A 17496-nucleotide genomic window follows, 5' to 3' on the forward strand; every position below is an offset into this window, starting at 1 on the left:
TGATTTGTATATTTACCAAACTGTATTTTTATCATTGTTTTAGAGTGTATTCCTTCTACTTATTAAAAAAAGTATGCTCTAAAGTCGTATGCATGGCTTATGTTTTTAAAAAAACTATATGCACTGTTACATTGGGAGAAGCCTCATAGATTTTACCAAATTTCTTGATGGCAATCACTTTATCTTGTGTTTGATTTAATATCATGTTGTTTTGTATAGTAACAGGCTGTACAGGTTGGTAGCCTACGAGCAACAGGCTATATCACACAGCTGAGTGTATGTATAGTAGGCTATGCCAGCGATATTCAGCTGGTCTGCTGGAGCACACTGGTGTGCTGCAAGAATTTTAAAACATGCAACCCCTGACTGTTGTGTCAGGAGCACTGACCTCTTTTCTCTTAGATTGTCAAATAAAAAAAATGACAACAGCCAAGACAGCAAGAGCTGTCCTGTGAGAATGAATCAAAATTATACCTATTTTTGTCAGATTGGCAAAAAAAATTTTTTTCAGCATGCCATAGATTTTTAATAGTTAGTTTTTCTGTGCCAGGAGATGGAAAACGTTGAAAATCACTGGGCTATGCCAGTAGGTTTGTGAAACACCTGTGAAGTTCATGCAGAGGAAATCATTTACTAACACATTTCTTAGAATGTATCCCTCCCTGTTAAGAACTGCCTGGCTGTATTGACATTTATATGAAGTTTAGAAACAAGTGAAACTGATCTATGGAGACAGAGGTTAGAATAGTGCTTTCCTTTTGGGGAAAGGGGCTTGGGAGGAAGCACAAAGGAATCTGTCAGAATGATGGCAATATTTTATATTTTGAGATGGGTGGTGGTTATGTGTGATTATATATGCAGAAATACATTAAAATGTGCACTGAAGATTGGGTTTGTTCGTGTTTCTTTAACTAAGTTAGCCCTCAAAATTTTTTACATGTAGAATAATGATCCAGAAAAAGACAATTCTTGTAGACAATTAAATGGAAAAAGTTAAATTTAGCAATATCATAAAAAGCATAGATTCTTATATATTTGGAAATATACAGAATGAAAATGAAATGTTAAAAATAATTGAAAACATTAGATTTCCATCTCTTTTTTTTAACCCTCTTGGTCCATTTAAATATTATGAAAGTTAAATCTTCTTTATAAGTTTGAAAGAAATTGCCCACAAATCAGACTGGGTACATTGTCTTTTAATGGATTTATGTTTTGACAACTTTTCCAGTGTTGTTTTATTGCTATTGTTCTGCATATATTTACCTCATTTTGAATTAATTTTGGTGTCTTTGTTTCTAGAATATTATTTATTTCTTTATTTGTTTTTTTTTTAAAGTACTTGACTTTAGGACCATGAATGAGAAGGTCGAAGTTAGGATTATGATTGTCATTGGTGGCAGGTTACTGAGCGCCCCATTTTTGCTCCTGTGCTGCCCCCTTTGTGTTTACTGCAAGTTGGCCAGCATCTTGAGCAAACTGACGATCAGTGAGCAGCGTGGAGTCAAGAGGCAAGCGACTAGGTGCCGAAGTCCGTCAGACTCTAAGGCCTTCGGTCCGGAGAAGCTGCAGTCTGCGCCCTGCCGGCTGCCGGCTCCCGGCTCCCGGGGACCCAGAGGGCGGCGCTGCGGGAACCGCCTCCGGAGACAGGGGCGCCCCCGCGTCTCCCGGTCACAGGCCTGTCTTGCGAAGTACATTGTCCATGCCGGGGGTGGGTTGGGGAAATATGTGCAGAGATTGATTAGCTACCCTCTGTATTATCTTGATTAGATTCGCCGAAGGTGTTTTATTTGTTTGTTTCTGTCTCGGCCACTCATTCGACAATTGACAGTTCGCTCCTTTCTCTGGACGTTTTCCAGACTCTCCTCTCCTTTAACTGAGCTTGCTGTTTAGTCATGCAAACAACAATTTGCCAGGAAAATGTACAGTCCCTGGCAGCTGAGCAAAATAAAACAAACAAAAAAACACTCATAAGTTTAGAAAATCTTTAGAGGGATAATTTTAAAATCCTCAGTGAGTTTTTACGTTTTATTTTAAAATTATATTAATTTTTTTGCTCTTCATTTTTTGTTTGTTTAATTTCTAATTTATTTTCAGGCGTTTATCTTTGCCCTGAGAGCTTCATCCCAGGCAATTAGCCAATCGCACCTGCTCATTTATTTAGCTTGGTTAATTTTATCAAACTAAACTCTTATCTCTGGGGACTTCAATTTTTATTCTTTTTACTATAGTCGTAATTTTTGTTATCTGTCGGAATGCTAACACTGAAAGACCCGCGAAGACGCGCGCAGCAGAATCCAGTGGAAAGCTCTTCGGAAGCGCGGAGTTAATTCTTTAATCCTGCCTTCCATCGCTCTCTCGCGAGATTTGAAGCCGGAAGTCAATTAAAGTGCCGGAATCTCAACGAGCTGGTGGCTCTGCTGAGGTTGGCGGGAGCTGAAGGATCAGTCTGATCTTTGCTCTCCGACCTGGGCTTGCTCCGCTCCAGGGTGTTGCGGACAGTTATCCCGCCTCGGGACGGCAGGATGCGGGTGGCTGTGGCCGGCTGCTGCCACGGCGAGCTGGACAAGATCTATGAGACTCTGGCGCTGGCGGAAAAGCGGGGCCCCGGGCCGATAGATCTTCTGCTGTGCTGCGGCGACTTCCAGGCGGTGCGCAACGAGGCAGACCTGCGCTGCATGGCGGTACCCCCCAAGTACCGCCACATGCAGACCTTCTACAGGTGAGGTGCGCGGCACGGCCCTCCGACCCTGCGCCGCGAGGTGCGACTGGCCAGCAGTGAGGAAGAACCCGGAGTGTCCTCGACTCCCCTCTGCCACCGACTAGCTGTCTCCCTTAGTTCCCCGTCTTTGTTCAAGCTGCGCGTCTCTCGGAACCTGCGTTTAGTAAATGTCACTTTTCTTCTCTCCATTCACCTGGCTTATCTTTCGGAAGGGGGTCGCAAACTGAGGGCAAAACGAGAAGGAAGTAGCTGACAGGTTAATCAACTACTTGATAGGTCCCTGTGACTAGTTCATTTAATGGTCCTGGAGTTTTAATTGGATCCCTGCTATGTGCTAGTACCGGTTCTAGAAGCTAAGGTTATAGCAGTGAACTAACAAAGTTCGTGACCTCATTGGCTTGAAACTCAAAGTGGCAGCCCTTCATTCTTAAGGACAAAGATAGGCAAGTTTTTAAATTGTTTATTTTATTTTTCAGTTACAGTTTACAGTTAATATTACTTTGTTTTAGTGTCAGGTGTGCAGCATAGTGATTAGACAATTATATACTTTACAGAGTGACCTCCCATATGGGAAATTTGTTTAAAAAGAGCTTTTTAACTTTTCAGGGTGAGCTCAGGTTTTTCCTTAAGACTTTATTTTTGCTTTTCTCCTATGTCGAATTGTATAGGCACATCTAATTGCTTTTCTCTATGCTTCATTTCTGCTATGCAAATGGGCAACTTTACTCTTATGTTCTAGGTATTACTCTGGAGAGAAAAAGGCCCCAGTTCTCACAATCTTCATTGGGGGAAACCATGAAGCTTCAAATCATTTGCAAGAGTTACCCTATGGTGGCTGGGTAGCACCAAACATTTATTACTTAGGTATGTGTTTGTGGGTAAGTCCTTGGTTTGACAGGATGGAAGGGTCTTTTAAGATTTGTATACCAGTTGGGGAGTGTCTTGAGATGTATAGTGTTTTGGGAATCCTCTTAATATGGAAATTTAATTCAAATGGTTAAGTAGGTACATGAAAATATATCCATGCTTCATCTAGTGTTTTAAGCAATAGTTAATATAACTGCGAAGACCTTCCACACTGTTTTCACTTCCTTTATTTTTCCCTCACTCTTTTTATTAACTTAAAAAACTTAAAAGTTTTTATATTGGAAATTGCTAAACATACACAAAAATAGATAATAGTAGAGGCTTTCCCCACTATCTGAAAGTAGAGTGCTTCTATGAACACTTTCATAAGGGGAAAACTTTAATTAATTTACATGCAAAAATTTTATGTTAAACATACACAAAAATAGAGAATAGTACAGGTTTCCCCCACTATCTGAAAGTAGGGTGTTCCTATGAAACTTTCATTAATTTACATGCAAAATTTTTGAGTGTTCTCAGACCCAGAAGATAACCTACCAAATCCTACCAGTATGCTTAATCACATCCAGTATTATGCTGAGTGTAGCTTTCTTTCTTACAAGCTCTCTTAGACTTTTGTGCTACTGTAGAACACATCTAACTAATGGATGCACAAAACAAATCCAGATAAAGCACAGATGCTTAGACCCAGTTCAAAGCTATGGTGGCTTGATGCTGACTGTAGTTACTGGGGAAGGAGCTTGGTGGGGCCACTCTCCCTGTTCTGGATGTGCACTGCAGAACAAATGCTGAATGCTCTTTTGGCTTTTCACCTTTTTTTGTGTGTGTGCAAGCAAAAATTCTCTTTGCATTTCTTTCAGTTACTTAAAACAGGTACTAGTGTAGGTGTTTCATAAAAGTACAGTGGTGTAATGCAAATTTTTGAAAAGCTGGGGACACCTGTATAATGAATCGTTATACCTATTAACTAGCTTCAGCTACTATTATCCTTATTTCAGCCCATTTTCCTCTAAACTATTTTGTGGGAGAATGTAACGGGTATTTTAAAGCAAATCCCAGCCATGAGATTATTTCACCTGTAGATACTCAGTACATATTTTTAAGTGATAAGGATTTTTAAAAATACCATTTCTACGGTACCATTATTACACCTAACTAAAGTAAGAGAGTAATTCCTTATTATCTGTTGCCTAGTTCATGTTTCAATTTCCCTAATTATCATGAAGATATCTATTTTACAGCTTACTTGTTCAAATAGGATCCAAACAAGTTCCACACATTTCATTGCATTGTCATGATTCTGAAGTCTCTTAGGCAATAACTGTCCCTTTTCTCTCTCTCCTTCCCACTCCATGCCATTTCTTTGTTGAAGGAAAATGGAAATTTTCTTGTAGAATTTCCTGCATTCTGGATGTAGCTACTGGAATTCACTGAATTGTTTAACATGTTCCTTTTATCCTCTGCATTGCCTATAATCTGCATTTCGATTTATAGACCTGAATAGATTTAGGTTCCATTTTAGTCCCTTTAGGGCCAGGAGTGTCCAACCTGTGGCCCACAGGCCACATGCAGCCCGGGATGGCTGAGAATGGGGCCCCACATGAAGTTGTAAATTTACTTAAAACATGTGATTTTTTTTTTGTAGTTATGAGTTACAATGTATTTAATGTGTGACCCAAGACAACTCTTCTTCCAGTGTGGCCTAGAGATGCCAAAAGGTTGGACACCCCTGCTGCAGTCCTTTTATCTCTTTACTGAAAAGTTTATAGGTATTTTTGAAAACTACAGAAGTTTAATTCCTATACTTCACTACTGATTGATGAACTTTTGACAACTGCAACATCATGAAAAAGTGAAATTGCCTGATGATGATTATTCAGAAATGAAATATAGAAACTGCCTGTTCTTTATACCTTATACCAGTTGACTTTCAGATATATAACATATAAATCCATCATAGGACATTTTGGTCTATTCCCACACCCCACCCTCGTATTCCATTAGGTGCCAAATTATAATGCATCCTATCTTATTTGTTTTTTTCTTCCTGCTTAATCTCGTGACTGATCTGCTTCTAGGCTTCTTCTCCCTAGTCTACCTTCTGTATTGTTGGCATGTTACTATGTAAAAGAATAATCTCATCATGATACTTTATTTTCAAATAATTTTAGGACTGCATGGAATTCTAGGCCTCTAAACTGTTCATTCAGTTAGTAAAGAGATTGCTTTTGCCTATAGTAATCTTATTTAACTGTGTAATTTCTCAGGTTTGGCTGGTGTAGTAAAATACCGAGGTGTAAGGATTGGTGGAATCTCTGGTATCTTCAAATCTCATGACTATCGAAAAGGTATTGTTGTTCTGAATTGTTTTTAAACTTTGAAACTTGCATGCCCCAGGGTAATTTAAGCATAATATATAGTATGACTTTTACATTGGATTTTTTCAATGCACTGGCTGATTTATTCTTAAATTTATATTATAAAATATGATATACATAAATTTATATTATAAAATATGATATACATATGGAAATATAGGGGACACTAGAATGTATTATCTGTGTATCCACCATCTAGCTTTTATCAACTCTTAGTATTCTTGCCATTTTTAGTTTTGATTTTTAAGAAATATTCCTGACTAGTGTGGCTCAGTTGGTCTAGCATTGTCCTGCAGAGCAAAGGGTCTCCATCTCCAGTTCAATCCCTGGTCAGGGCACATGCCTGGGTTGCTGGCCACATCCCTGGTTGGGGCTGTGCAAGAGGCAACCAATTGATGTTTCTCTCACACATGGATGTTTCTCTCCCTCTCTTTCCCCTCCTTTCCCCTCCCTTCCCCTCTCTAAAAATTAGTAAATAAATTTTAAAAAAGAAATAAAACAGTATAGATAAAATTGAAACATTATTATCAGTGCTGCTCAATCCCATTCCTCTCCTTTTATCCCTCCCTTTCTTCCTGAGGCTGTCACTATTCAGAATTTGGTGTTTACCAATCACTTGATCATTTTGTATTATTACCATTACCATATATGTAACAGCTTTAAACAGTGTATTGTGTAGCACGTTTTCACCTTCATATAAGTGTGTCATTTTGTATATATCTTTCTGCAGCTTCTTTGTTTAATATGTTCTTGAAATCGATGTTGATACATGTAATTCTAATATATTCATTTTAATTTGTGAATAGCGTTCTGTTGTATAAGTACAGTTGATCCTTTAACAATGCATGATCAAAAATCCATGTATAAATTTGACTGCCCCCAAACTTAACGTGTCCCTTGGTATTTGGGAGGGATTATTTCCAGGACACCCCATCACCACCACTGATGTGGATATTGAAATCCATGGATGCTCAAGCCCCCTATGTAAAATGGTGTAGATCAGTACGTACGTTTGGCCCTCCACATCTGCACTCTCCCAACTCAGACCAAAAACAGTACGGGTATTTATTGAAAAAAAATCATCTGTAAGTGGACCTATGGACTTGTACAGCTCAGACCCATGTTGTTCAAGGGTCATCTGAAAACCACACTGTACTTATTTGTCCTATAATATCTGAATGAATTATACCTTGGTTTTAAAACTAAAGGAATAGCTTGGATTCACATATGATTAAACATTTTCTTGAATTAAATTGGTCACTTAAAACTTACATCCTCAGTGTAACTGTTAAGTTACAAGTTTGTTCCCAATGCCCTGTTCTCCATGATTCTAAGCTATCTCCTACATGGCTGGTGAGCGTGCAGATTGGAAACAGTCTTTGGAGGGACAATTGGTAACTTCTGTGGACATGATAAAAGTCCTCCAGCTCAGGAGTTCTACTTCCAGGGGTGTATCTATAGGTAGATTTCACATGTGCAAAATGATGTCTGCAAATTTATTTATTTCAGTTTTATGTGTAATAGCAAAAGGTAGGAACTAGTTAAATACATCTTGATATATAACTATACAGTATCATGCTATGAAGCCATTAAAAATATAAAGGGGAAAAAATCTATGTGTAACTAATAGGAAAAGAACTCCAAAATAAGTTAAGTAAAAAAAAAAAAGGCACAGAGCATGTATAAAGTCTACTGCTATTTGTATAAAAAGGGGGAGAATAAAGGCATAGGTAAATTATATGCATAGATGATATTCCCGGAGTAACAAAGAAACCTGACTCACATCAGCTGCCTCTGGGTGGTGCTGCTGATGGCTGTGGGTTAGGAATAGAAGAGCCCCTCCCATTGTTCTGGCAATTTTATTTTGGTAAAATTTATATGCTATTGTAAGCATATAACTCAATGGTTTTAGTAAATTTATCGAGTTACGCATTTAGATTTTACCACCATCTAGATTTAGACTATTTCTATGACTCCTAAAAGTTTTTTGGCTATTTGCAGTTAATCCCTGCTCCTGCCCGCCCTAGGCGTCCACTCGTCTGCTCTCCAGGAGGAACAGTTTTTACTCTATACCTTTCTGAAGGTATTTTTTAAAGTTTGTGAATAAACACTATACTCCAAAATGAAATATAATGTAATTAAAAAATCACAAGCCCCCAATTATCTAGAATTATAGTTTATGATCACTTACTAGTCAAAAGTATCAACATATTAAGAGCACTATTTTTTACAAATTTTTAAGAACCAAAAGCATTGGTAACAGACATTAGTTTTAGGGAAATGTATATATCTATTTGTACTTGCAGTACTTAAAGGTGCTGAATCTTGCTTATTTCTTTTCTTCCATTGAAGGTCATTTCGAGTGCCCTCCTTATAATTCCGCTACCGTAAGGAGTATATATCATGTGAGAAATATTGAAGTCTATAAATTAAAACAGGTATGTAAAAAGTACATTATGGCAGACATGAAAAAAATGTAAAAGGTACTTTGATCAGTTTGGCTTATTACTCTCATGAAGAACTAAATTCAGTATTTCTGAAATGTGGATTTTGAGTTTTTAGGAGGTTCACATATGAACATTAAAATTTTTTTGTTGTTATAAATTTATTTTAGTGAGTAAATAAAGCATTTAATTCATGACTTCAGATATTTTTACTTAGGATAACACTAAAGAATATATAGAGAGAATATATATATGGAAATAAAGCCACACTTTAAAGAAAATATTAAAACATTTTATTTTAAATAATGGTATCAAGTAGAAAATAAATAATAGTAAAGGTGACAGAAATATGGGAAAATCATGAAGATGGTATCGAAACACCGGCTTAACTGGAGAGTTGGCGGAGCTAGGTTTTTGGCTGAGAACCCATTCAACACCTGACCCTGGGCTAAGCAGTTTGCACACATGGTGTTTCACGTAATCATTGCCACTCAAATTCTGTCACATTAAGGATGAGAGGCCGAGGCTCAGATAGATAAGCACCTGCCCAAGATTTCCCCAAGTGATGAAGTGGTAGAGCGAGTCTGAGTGAACTCGGGTACCTGCCACCATACCACACAGCCTCTGTGGGAGATTAAGGATGCTTGAGGGCATTTCTTTAATGCCCCGCTCGTAACACTTCCTTATTTGGAATGCTTTGTCCCTTTCACTAGTCCAAAGCCCACCAGTCTTTGAAGACCCAGTTTAGATACCACTTTCCAATCAGTGTTCTAGTTTAAAGTCATCACATTTCACTGAATTTTCATTGCACTTATTGTCCATATTAATCATTCAGTGGTTAGTCATATCTTTTTTATATTTTGTATTGTCTTAACAGTTACTTATTTAAGTTTAGTTTTCTAAGTATTTGTTTCAGATTACTTGCAGGTGCTAGGATGAGTCAAATATAGACTATACTTTGTGTCCACCATGAAGACACCAGCTACCTTAAATATATCTGATATGATTTATGTAGTAAAGAGAGGTCTTTTTGGTGTATACTATGTGAGTCCATTAGAAAAAAAAAGTAGATTTTATCTTTAGGTTTACCGTATCATTTATGTTAGATGTCTTATGAAATCTGGTATCTCTGGATTGTTTTGTGTGTGTGTGTGTGTGTGTGTGTCTGGATCTTAAAAACAGTTTCTTTACCAAAAAGGGTTATTACATATTTTAGAATTCTAATGCTAAAGACATTGGCTGATTGGCAGTTTAATTGAAGTGTGCCTTTTTTGACCTGCCTTCCTGGAAAATAACGATGATTTGTGAGGCAGAGAGAAAGCTGTTTCTTTTTGCCTCTGTGAGTGAGTAGGTTAGGACTTACATAAAGATCCTTAGAATGCATTACACAAAAATTCAGAGATCTAAATGGGTAGGTGGTTGTGTGGTGGTAGAGAGAAGGAAGGGGGATTGCTTGTGGTTCGTCTGTTTTTAAGAGTTGTGTGGGGTTTTTTTTGTTTTTTGTTTTCTGTTAAAGCTGAAGCAGCCTATGGACATATTCTTATCTCATGATTGGCCAAGAAGTATATACCATTATGGAAATAAGAAGCAACTTCTTAAGACTAAATCTTTTTTTCGACAAGAAGTGGAAAATAACACCTTAGGAAGTCCTGCTGCCTCGGAGCTTTTAGAGCACTTACAACCTACTTACTGGTTTTCTGCCCACCTTCATGTGAAGTTCGCAGCCGTGATGCAGCATCAGGTAGAAAACACAGTATTTATTCTTTCAGTTAATAAACACTGAACATCCATGGGCTATGCACTGTTGACGCAGCTGTAAAGTTAAAGAAATGCAAGGTAACATCCTTTTGTGAGTAACTCAGTCTCCGGTAGGGGGAAGAGACAAGTGAGCAATGATTATTAGTGCAGTAAGTTTGTCACTACTAGGGTGCGGTGGGAGCACCTGAGCTGGGGATTGGTGACATGGGGGTGTGGAGGGAGAGCTGAAGAGAGAAGCTTGTCCGAGGGAATTGGTGGTACCAGCAAGAAGGAGATGATGAGGGTAATCTAGGAAGAAGGACCACAATGTGTTCGAAGGCGGAATTCTGAGCACACGGTGCTTTGGGAGCTGCAGCTAGTTCCCTGGGCTGAGGTACAGACACTGGAACAAGATCGCAAGTGCCTCTGGGCCATGCTCTGGAGTGTGGGTTTTCACCAGGAGGAATGGGGAAAGTTGGAGAGTGATGAAATCAGGTTTTCATTTTCGAAAGGTTAGTTTGGCAGCAGGACAGGAGTGATATAAAATAGGAGGTACAGAAGACTATTTAAGCAAAAGATGAGATTCTAACCTAAGGCAAAGGGAACATCGAGAGTGAAGCAGGGTCTAGGGAGATTTTGGAAGTAAAATCATCAGAATTTGGTCATGGAGGGAGGAAGGAATCTAGGATGACTTAAGTTTTTCTTGGGTAACTGCATGGATAGTAGTGTTTGATGGAAGATAGAGAATAAATATATGCCTATTAGTAGGCTTTTATGGAAATATGTAGTTCTTTCTCTCATCTCTGATTCCAGCTGGACTCTGATTTTCACATAAAATATTTCAAAGGGAAAACATTTAGAAAATGCTGGGTTAACAAAGTTAGTGATTTCTTCTCAGAGGCTCTGTAGAATTTCTGAGTCTTTACTGTGCTAATGGGCATTGCCTTACTCCAAAAGTGGGATGGGATTTCCAGTGCTTCCAGAACTTACTTGACCAAACACTTTTCAGTGGTAGAGGTACACTTTATGTTCCTCAAACACAGTTTGGAAGGTTCCGTCTCGAAACATTCCTGTAGGCCCCTTCTGTTGGGGACTTATTCTCCCCAGTTTCACTGGGAGAAGGAGGTGAGGTTACTCCTTTCATTGTCCAAAGTCCAAGTCATCTCTTTATATCAGTTGCCTTTTCCGCATCTGTTTCTTAGGCTGCTGACATGCTTGGATTTTTATTGAAATATTTGATTTGCCACCCCCCCACTCCATCTCCTGTTGTCTGCCAGACACTTGTCTCTCTGTATTAACAACATATCTGATCCATTTTCCTTGGCTTTGCAACCTCCTCTAACGCTGCCAGTGTCCTCTTTTAGCCCTGCCACCAACACAAAGATGACATTTCTTCAGAACTGCCCTGCAGCCAAGATCAGCCGTAGTCCCTGTGTCTCCCACCTCCCAGTCCCTCTTCACAAGTGAATTTTGATACCTGGTCCTCAGCAGGACGTCCCACAGCTTGTTTCCTTGTAGTTTTCCCTCCATGTGTCTTACTATTTTCAATGAGTCATTCTTTTCACTGCTTCCAATATGACCTTTATGTTTGTGACCCCTTACATATTTCTTTCTGACAATTGATCTTTCAAAAAATAGCTTTATTGGTGTGTTATTTACATAAAATTTGTTAGTTTAAGTGTATCGTTTAGTATTTTTTTGTACAAACACAAGATAATGTTGAGAATCTTCCCATCACCCCAGAAGACCCTCTGTGTCTGTTTGCTGTCAGTCCTTGTTCTCACCCTCAGTGCCAGACGACCACAAATCTGCCGTGTGTCTCTGCGGGTTTGCCCCTTCTGAACCTTTCATATAAATGTAATTATAAAATGTATCATCTTTGGCATCCGGTTCCCTGTATTTGCTTGTTTTTGAGGTTCATTTAGGTTGTAGCACATATCAGTATTTTATTCATTTTTATTATTGAATCGTATTTCATTCTCTGGATATTTTGCGTCTGCCTTTGATGTCGTGTCTAAGAAATCTCTGCCTGACTGTAGGTAACGACGGTTTCTTCTATGATTTCTTCAAAGCTGTGTACTTTGAGTTCTGCCAATTTACTTTTAAACTCCTCTGTTACCTTTAATCCTTTTGTTATGTGCTTCAATTTATGTGTTAAGTGCTTTGACTTAACATTATTATCATCCTTATTTTCTGCTTTAACTTTTGTAAGGAGACTGAAGCCCAGAGAGTGTAGAACTAACTTGCTTTGGAAAAGTAACAGTTGTTCCACTGACACACAACTTTGTGTAACTGAGATTATTTCCATCCTATTCAATGTATGAATTATCTGTGATGTTTTTACATTCTTAACCTAAATCATGGTTCGTATTATTTAGGCCCAGGATGAAGGACAGACGGCCAAAGCAACCAAATTTTTAGCCTTGGACAAATGCTTACCACATAGAGACTTTCTTCAGGTAAAAAGAAAGTGAAATAACTTTGAAATATAGTTTTACTCTTCCAATAATTAAAAAATTAATTTTTGTTTTCTGAATTATTAATTAGTGCTTTTTGTAATTTATGTTGTCTAAGAATTCCTTGGGATATTTATATTACATTAATATTTTTAGGCTACTTAATTAAATTCCTTTTAACTTTTGTTGTTGTATTGAAATCCATAGAATATTATTCCTTAAAATTACCAATTTCTTCCTGTAGGTAATAGAGATAGGTCATGACCCCAATGCTCCTGCTCACTTGGAGTATGATATTGAATGGCTCACTATTCTCAGGGCTACAAACAATCTTATTAATGTGACTGGGCGCCTATGGAATATGCCTGAAAATAATGGTCTACATTCAAGGTAAGTAAGTGCGACCTTACTTAGGACTTGCTCTCACCAAGCATGAAAGGTTTTTGTGTCCTCACCCCCTTTTTTATTTTGATTAAGGGGAAAACTGTTAAATGAGTATAAGAATAATTGAGGTTTTATAAGAAAATAGATTTTTGAACATCAACCCAAATAAGTGTAAGTGAATAAGTGTGCATAAAACTATAATGTGGTGGAGATTTGGTTCATATATTAAAATAATTTGTATTTGCTTTAGGATGTAAGGACAGCTTTTTCTACTAATTGTTTCTATTTCAAAATGGTCCTTTACTAAATGAATTATAATTTTACTAAGTGGAATTTAGATATATGGTTTATTTTTCATCCTTGCACCTGAAGTTTATAGTTAGATTTCATCATTTATTATCTGAGGGCAGTAGAATATAAAATACCCTTTTGTTCTTTTATAGATGGGATTATAGTGCAACAGAAGAAGCTATGAATGAAGTTTTGGGAAAATTGGATCGTGACCTTCAGGTTCCACTTAACTTTAGTGTGACAGCTGCTTGCTATGACCCAAGCAAGCCACAGACACAGATGCAGCTGGTTCATAGGATCAATCCACAGACTACTGAGTTTTGTGCCAAACTTGGCATCACAGACATTAATGTCAGTCTTCAGAAGGCCAAGGAAGAACACCACTTGTGTGGTGAAGATGAAGAACAGGATGAAGCAGGGAGTAATGACTCTGGAGAAGATCCTAGTGAATATAACACAGACACATCTGCCCTGTCCTCTGTTAATCCCGATGAAATAATGTTAGATGAAGAAGAGGAAGAGGAAGATAGCTTTGTGAGTGCACATAGTGATGTGCATACAACATCCCTAGAACCTTCTTCTGATCAAGCTTCTGACTTCTCTGCAAGCTTCTCTGATGTCAGGATCTTGCCAGGTTCCATGTTTGTTTCTTCTGATGATACACTGGGCTCCCCGATGGGCAGAGAGGAGAAACCTGGCGAGGCCGTGGAGTCCGGAGATGGGAAGGACTTAACTGCAGTGCCGTTGAAGAGGCTGAGTGACGAGCAGGAGCCTGAACAAAGAAAGAAAATTAAGAGGAGGAATCAAGCCATCTATGCCGCAGTAGATGACGATGATGCAGCATGAGACAGTTTATTTGTCTTAGTGTATATGTACATTTGTGATTTTTAATATTATATTTTTAGAGTTGGGTTTTTGACTCAGGACTGAACTTTATAATGATGAGGTTACATGGAGAATTGATTTTGCCTTTAGGCCTTTATATATTTCAGATACAAACATATTAAAATTTCATCTATTGACTTGATTGAGTACCCTTTTTTTGAAGATGGATATTACTTTCATTTGTTTCAGCAAAACTTACTGAATACCTACTTTGTGCCAGGCACTCTCCTATAAGATGGCACTATAAAAATGGCTAACACAGCTTTTTTTTTTGCTTCCAGGAATTACTACTACCATGAATATTTCTGTTAATAAAATATGGCATATTTCTATTTTGTTTTACAAGGTTAAGTCATTATTGTATGTATAATTATGTATGGTTTCTTTTCATGAATTGTAAATATTTTCCCTGGTTGGCTCTTAATGTTTGTCAAATGAAATTGAAGATGGGAAATAAGATTTCAGGAAATTAATTACTTTAAATGCTGAACATTGGTAAACATAAAATTTTATGCTGAAGTGCTGCAATTAATGTAACGCTCTTGATTTGCACGTTACATTTCAGCCTCAGCCTTCATTTTAATGTGACTGTCGTGCACATGTCACGATGCGTAGGTTGTTTTTGGCACAGTTCAGCTTCATGTTAATTATGAGCAGGGATGGAGGTGCACAGTGCTGCTCTTCATGCTGCACAATGGCTGCCAGTATTAAAGTATGTGTGAAGAGCCGTGTGGAGAAAGTCCACCTCTGTCCTGCCCCTGGGGAAACTGCCTGAGGAGACTGTGGCCCTGCACTTCGGGTCAGGAGTCATGGGACCCAAAGCCTGTTCTAGGCTCTCCCATTCCCACAGTAGTGCAAGTCCAGGAGACGATCTAGAATGACGGGGCGATGGCTGCCCTTTTGTCAGCTTTTGACTCGAAAACAGTCTAGGACTTTGGGATTTTGATCTTTATTGCCTTTCATTTTTTTTGTTGACTTTCTTATTTGTGAGTTAAGTACTTAATTCACCTACTTTAATTCTCTTTATTTATATAAAGTATTTAAAAGCTACTGATTTCACCATCACTGATTTAATTAAATCCCATAAAGTCTGACATTTAGTATTATTCCTCAGAAATTCTTAATTTAGATACAAGAATAAAGTACATAATTAGATATAAAATAAGTAATAGCTAATAGATGGTGATTCTCAAAAGAAATGGATAATTTCTATAGCTTACGCATTAAAATGAAAGCACAAATGCTAAAAAATAAAGAGAAATAGCCACTGAAGCAGGGTATTTACATAAACATAAGATTACTCTGTGTAGCTTTATACAATATATATAAATTTGATGAATGATTAATTTCCTATGAAAATCAAATTTTCTGAAATTTATCCTATTAGTGATAGAAGGTAAAAACATTTCCATAGAAAGAATGCAGAAAGTTATCTAAAGATTACCCCTACATCCCTGGCTGGTATGGCTCAATGGATTGAGCAGTGGCCTGCAACCCAAAAAGTTGCCAGTTCAATTCCCAGTCAGGGCACATGCCTGGGTTGCAGGCAAGGTCCCCAGTGGGGAATGTGTGAGAGGCAGCTATATATCTCTCTCATTGATGTTTCTCTCCCTCTCTTTCCCTTTCTTCCCCTCTGTATAAAGTAAATAAATAAAACATTAAATTTAAAAAGATGATTGCTATTAAAGTACTTAGCCCAGATGGTTTCAGGAAGAAACTACCAAACCTTTTAATGACCAGATAATCCCTAATGTTATGCAAACTTTTCCAAAATACAGAAAATGAAGGAAAGTTTTGTTTTATATGAAGCAAGTAGTGTATAACATTAAGACCTAGATTTGATAAAAATGACACACAAAACAAGCCAATTTCACAGACAATATTAAAGCAAAAGTCCTAAATAGGAATAAAAAAATTAAAATATTAGCAAACAATCTATACTATATTTCCAGATCATATAGCATAACTGATACTTTGGCAAACTTCAAGGGCCAGTTCTGATTTCTTTTTGAATAGTAAAGTCTAGTCTAATAGGGAAACACTGTCAGTTAAGGAGCAAGACGAGGACACCTGCTACTTCTATCACATTTTAACATTGTATTGATGGAAAGTGCCATCAGACAAAAGGAGGAAGGGACTCAGAAATGCAAAGGGGGCACATTCATGTGTTAAAATATTTTAACTTCCATGGCTGAAAGTCTTTTAAAAGAAAGAGTTTATTAGGCAATTGCTAGCCAAAGAGACCAGTCGTGGAGAATAGAGTTGTAAGGAGTAACAAAAATAGTATTTTCCTTCTCACTTTCTAAGTGTTGGGAACCGGTCTGCCTGGTTTCAGAAGCTGTAACCCGCCAGGGCTAAGGCTGGGTAAAAAGACCTTGGGACCATAAGACACTAAGGAGACTAAACTTATCCTCCCGGGAGGGGCACAACCTCTGCCCCCTTTCCTTCACCCTGCTTGACCCCTGGAGGATGGCTGGTTAGCCAAAGACGAGTAAGATTCCTCAAGGGAGGGACAACCTAAGACAGGTAGTCACAAAGGGGCCATCAGGGAAAGACTTAGGGGACTATAGAAAGGGGTGATGGACCTTCACCCCTTTGTCATAGCTTGAGTCCTCATTCTATCTGTAAAAAGTCTCCTAATCTTTTGGCTGCCCACATTCCCCCCCCCCCCCCCCCCTTGACTCAAGCCTGAAACTGCCAGAGGCAGGTGTGGCCCTGTGCTACATTGCCGGAAAATGGGGGTTTCTGGGGCAATCGGGCCCAAGAAAGAATGCATAAAATTCTGTGAAACCTGCCTTGTTAAGAATACCCTCAATTTAAATGTTAAAAGCCCAAGCATAAAATGAGTTTGTTTCCCAGAATTTTATGGCCCTTTGGCATCACTCTTATCTATTTTACCCTGACTCAGAATAAACCTGACCCTGACTCAGAATAAGCCCTTGTAGTTCTTTGAATGTTATCTATTCCTTGATTATTACTTCCTGACAATGATTGATGAGCTTTACCTATATGCCCCAGATTACTATGCAAACTAAACCCCATTGAGAAAAAGGCTTGAGGCCCTTCTCTGAAAGACTGGCCACATTTCCTCCCCAAGCAGATCATGTCTTGGTAGATTTATTCTCATCTGCAGTGTCTGGAAGGGTTCTGCAGGATGGAGTCCCCCTACACCTAAGTTCTAGCAGGGCTAATTATCAAGTTACCAAATTAAGAGGAGAAAATTACATTTTAATACATGTGCATGGGAAAGTCACATATGCATAAAAATTCCAAAGCTGGACAAAATTGGGCATGTATGTTATTTGGGACAAAGGAGAAAGTGGGAGGGGCAG

At 38.2% G+C, this 17496-nt stretch overlaps 1 protein-coding gene across 2 annotated transcripts; it reads left to right on the top strand.

The window, feature by feature from the left end:
- Nucleotides 1-1486: 1486 nt before the first annotated feature.
- DBR1 (debranching RNA lariats 1) lies at nucleotides 1487-14306 on the top strand. 2 transcript variants are annotated; one of them, XM_037139436.2, is made up of 9 exons: nucleotides 1487-1691; nucleotides 2232-2722; nucleotides 3462-3586; nucleotides 5857-5937; nucleotides 8320-8405; nucleotides 9928-10152; nucleotides 12527-12607; nucleotides 12849-12994; nucleotides 13432-14306. In XM_037139436.2, exons 2-9 carry the CDS (start codon nucleotides 2526-2528, stop codon nucleotides 14123-14125), a joined length of 1635 nt encoding a protein of 544 aa, XP_036995331.2. In that variant the 5' UTR covers nucleotides 1487-1691; nucleotides 2232-2525; the 3' UTR covers nucleotides 14126-14306. The 2 variants fall into 2 exon arrangements, with proteins under 2 accessions (XP_036995331.2, XP_036995333.2); XM_037139438.2 differs by lacking the exon at nucleotides 1487-1691 and having other exon boundaries at nucleotides 2067-2722.
- The last annotated feature ends 3190 nt before the right edge of the window (nucleotides 14307-17496 follow it).

The sequence above is a fragment of the Artibeus jamaicensis genome, unplaced genomic scaffold, assembly GCF_021234435.1.
Source record: "Artibeus jamaicensis isolate MK-2021 breed Jamaican fruit bat unplaced genomic scaffold, CSHL_Jam_final contig_519, whole genome shotgun sequence".
In the NCBI taxonomy this organism is placed as follows: domain Eukaryota; kingdom Metazoa; phylum Chordata; class Mammalia; order Chiroptera; family Phyllostomidae; genus Artibeus; species Artibeus jamaicensis.

Coding starts and splice junctions, on each gene's coding strand:
- DBR1 (XM_037139436.2), top strand. CDS start 2,526: ATGCGGGTGGCTGTGGCCGGCTGCTGCCACGGCGAGCTGGACAAGATC. Junction 8,406..9,927: donor AAGTCTATAAATTAAAACAG/GTATGTAAAAAG, acceptor TTTCTGTTAAAG/CTGAAGCAGCCTATGGACAT. Junction 10,153..12,526: donor CAGCCGTGATGCAGCATCAG/GTAGAAAACACA, acceptor CGTATTATTTAG/GCCCAGGATGAAGGACAGAC.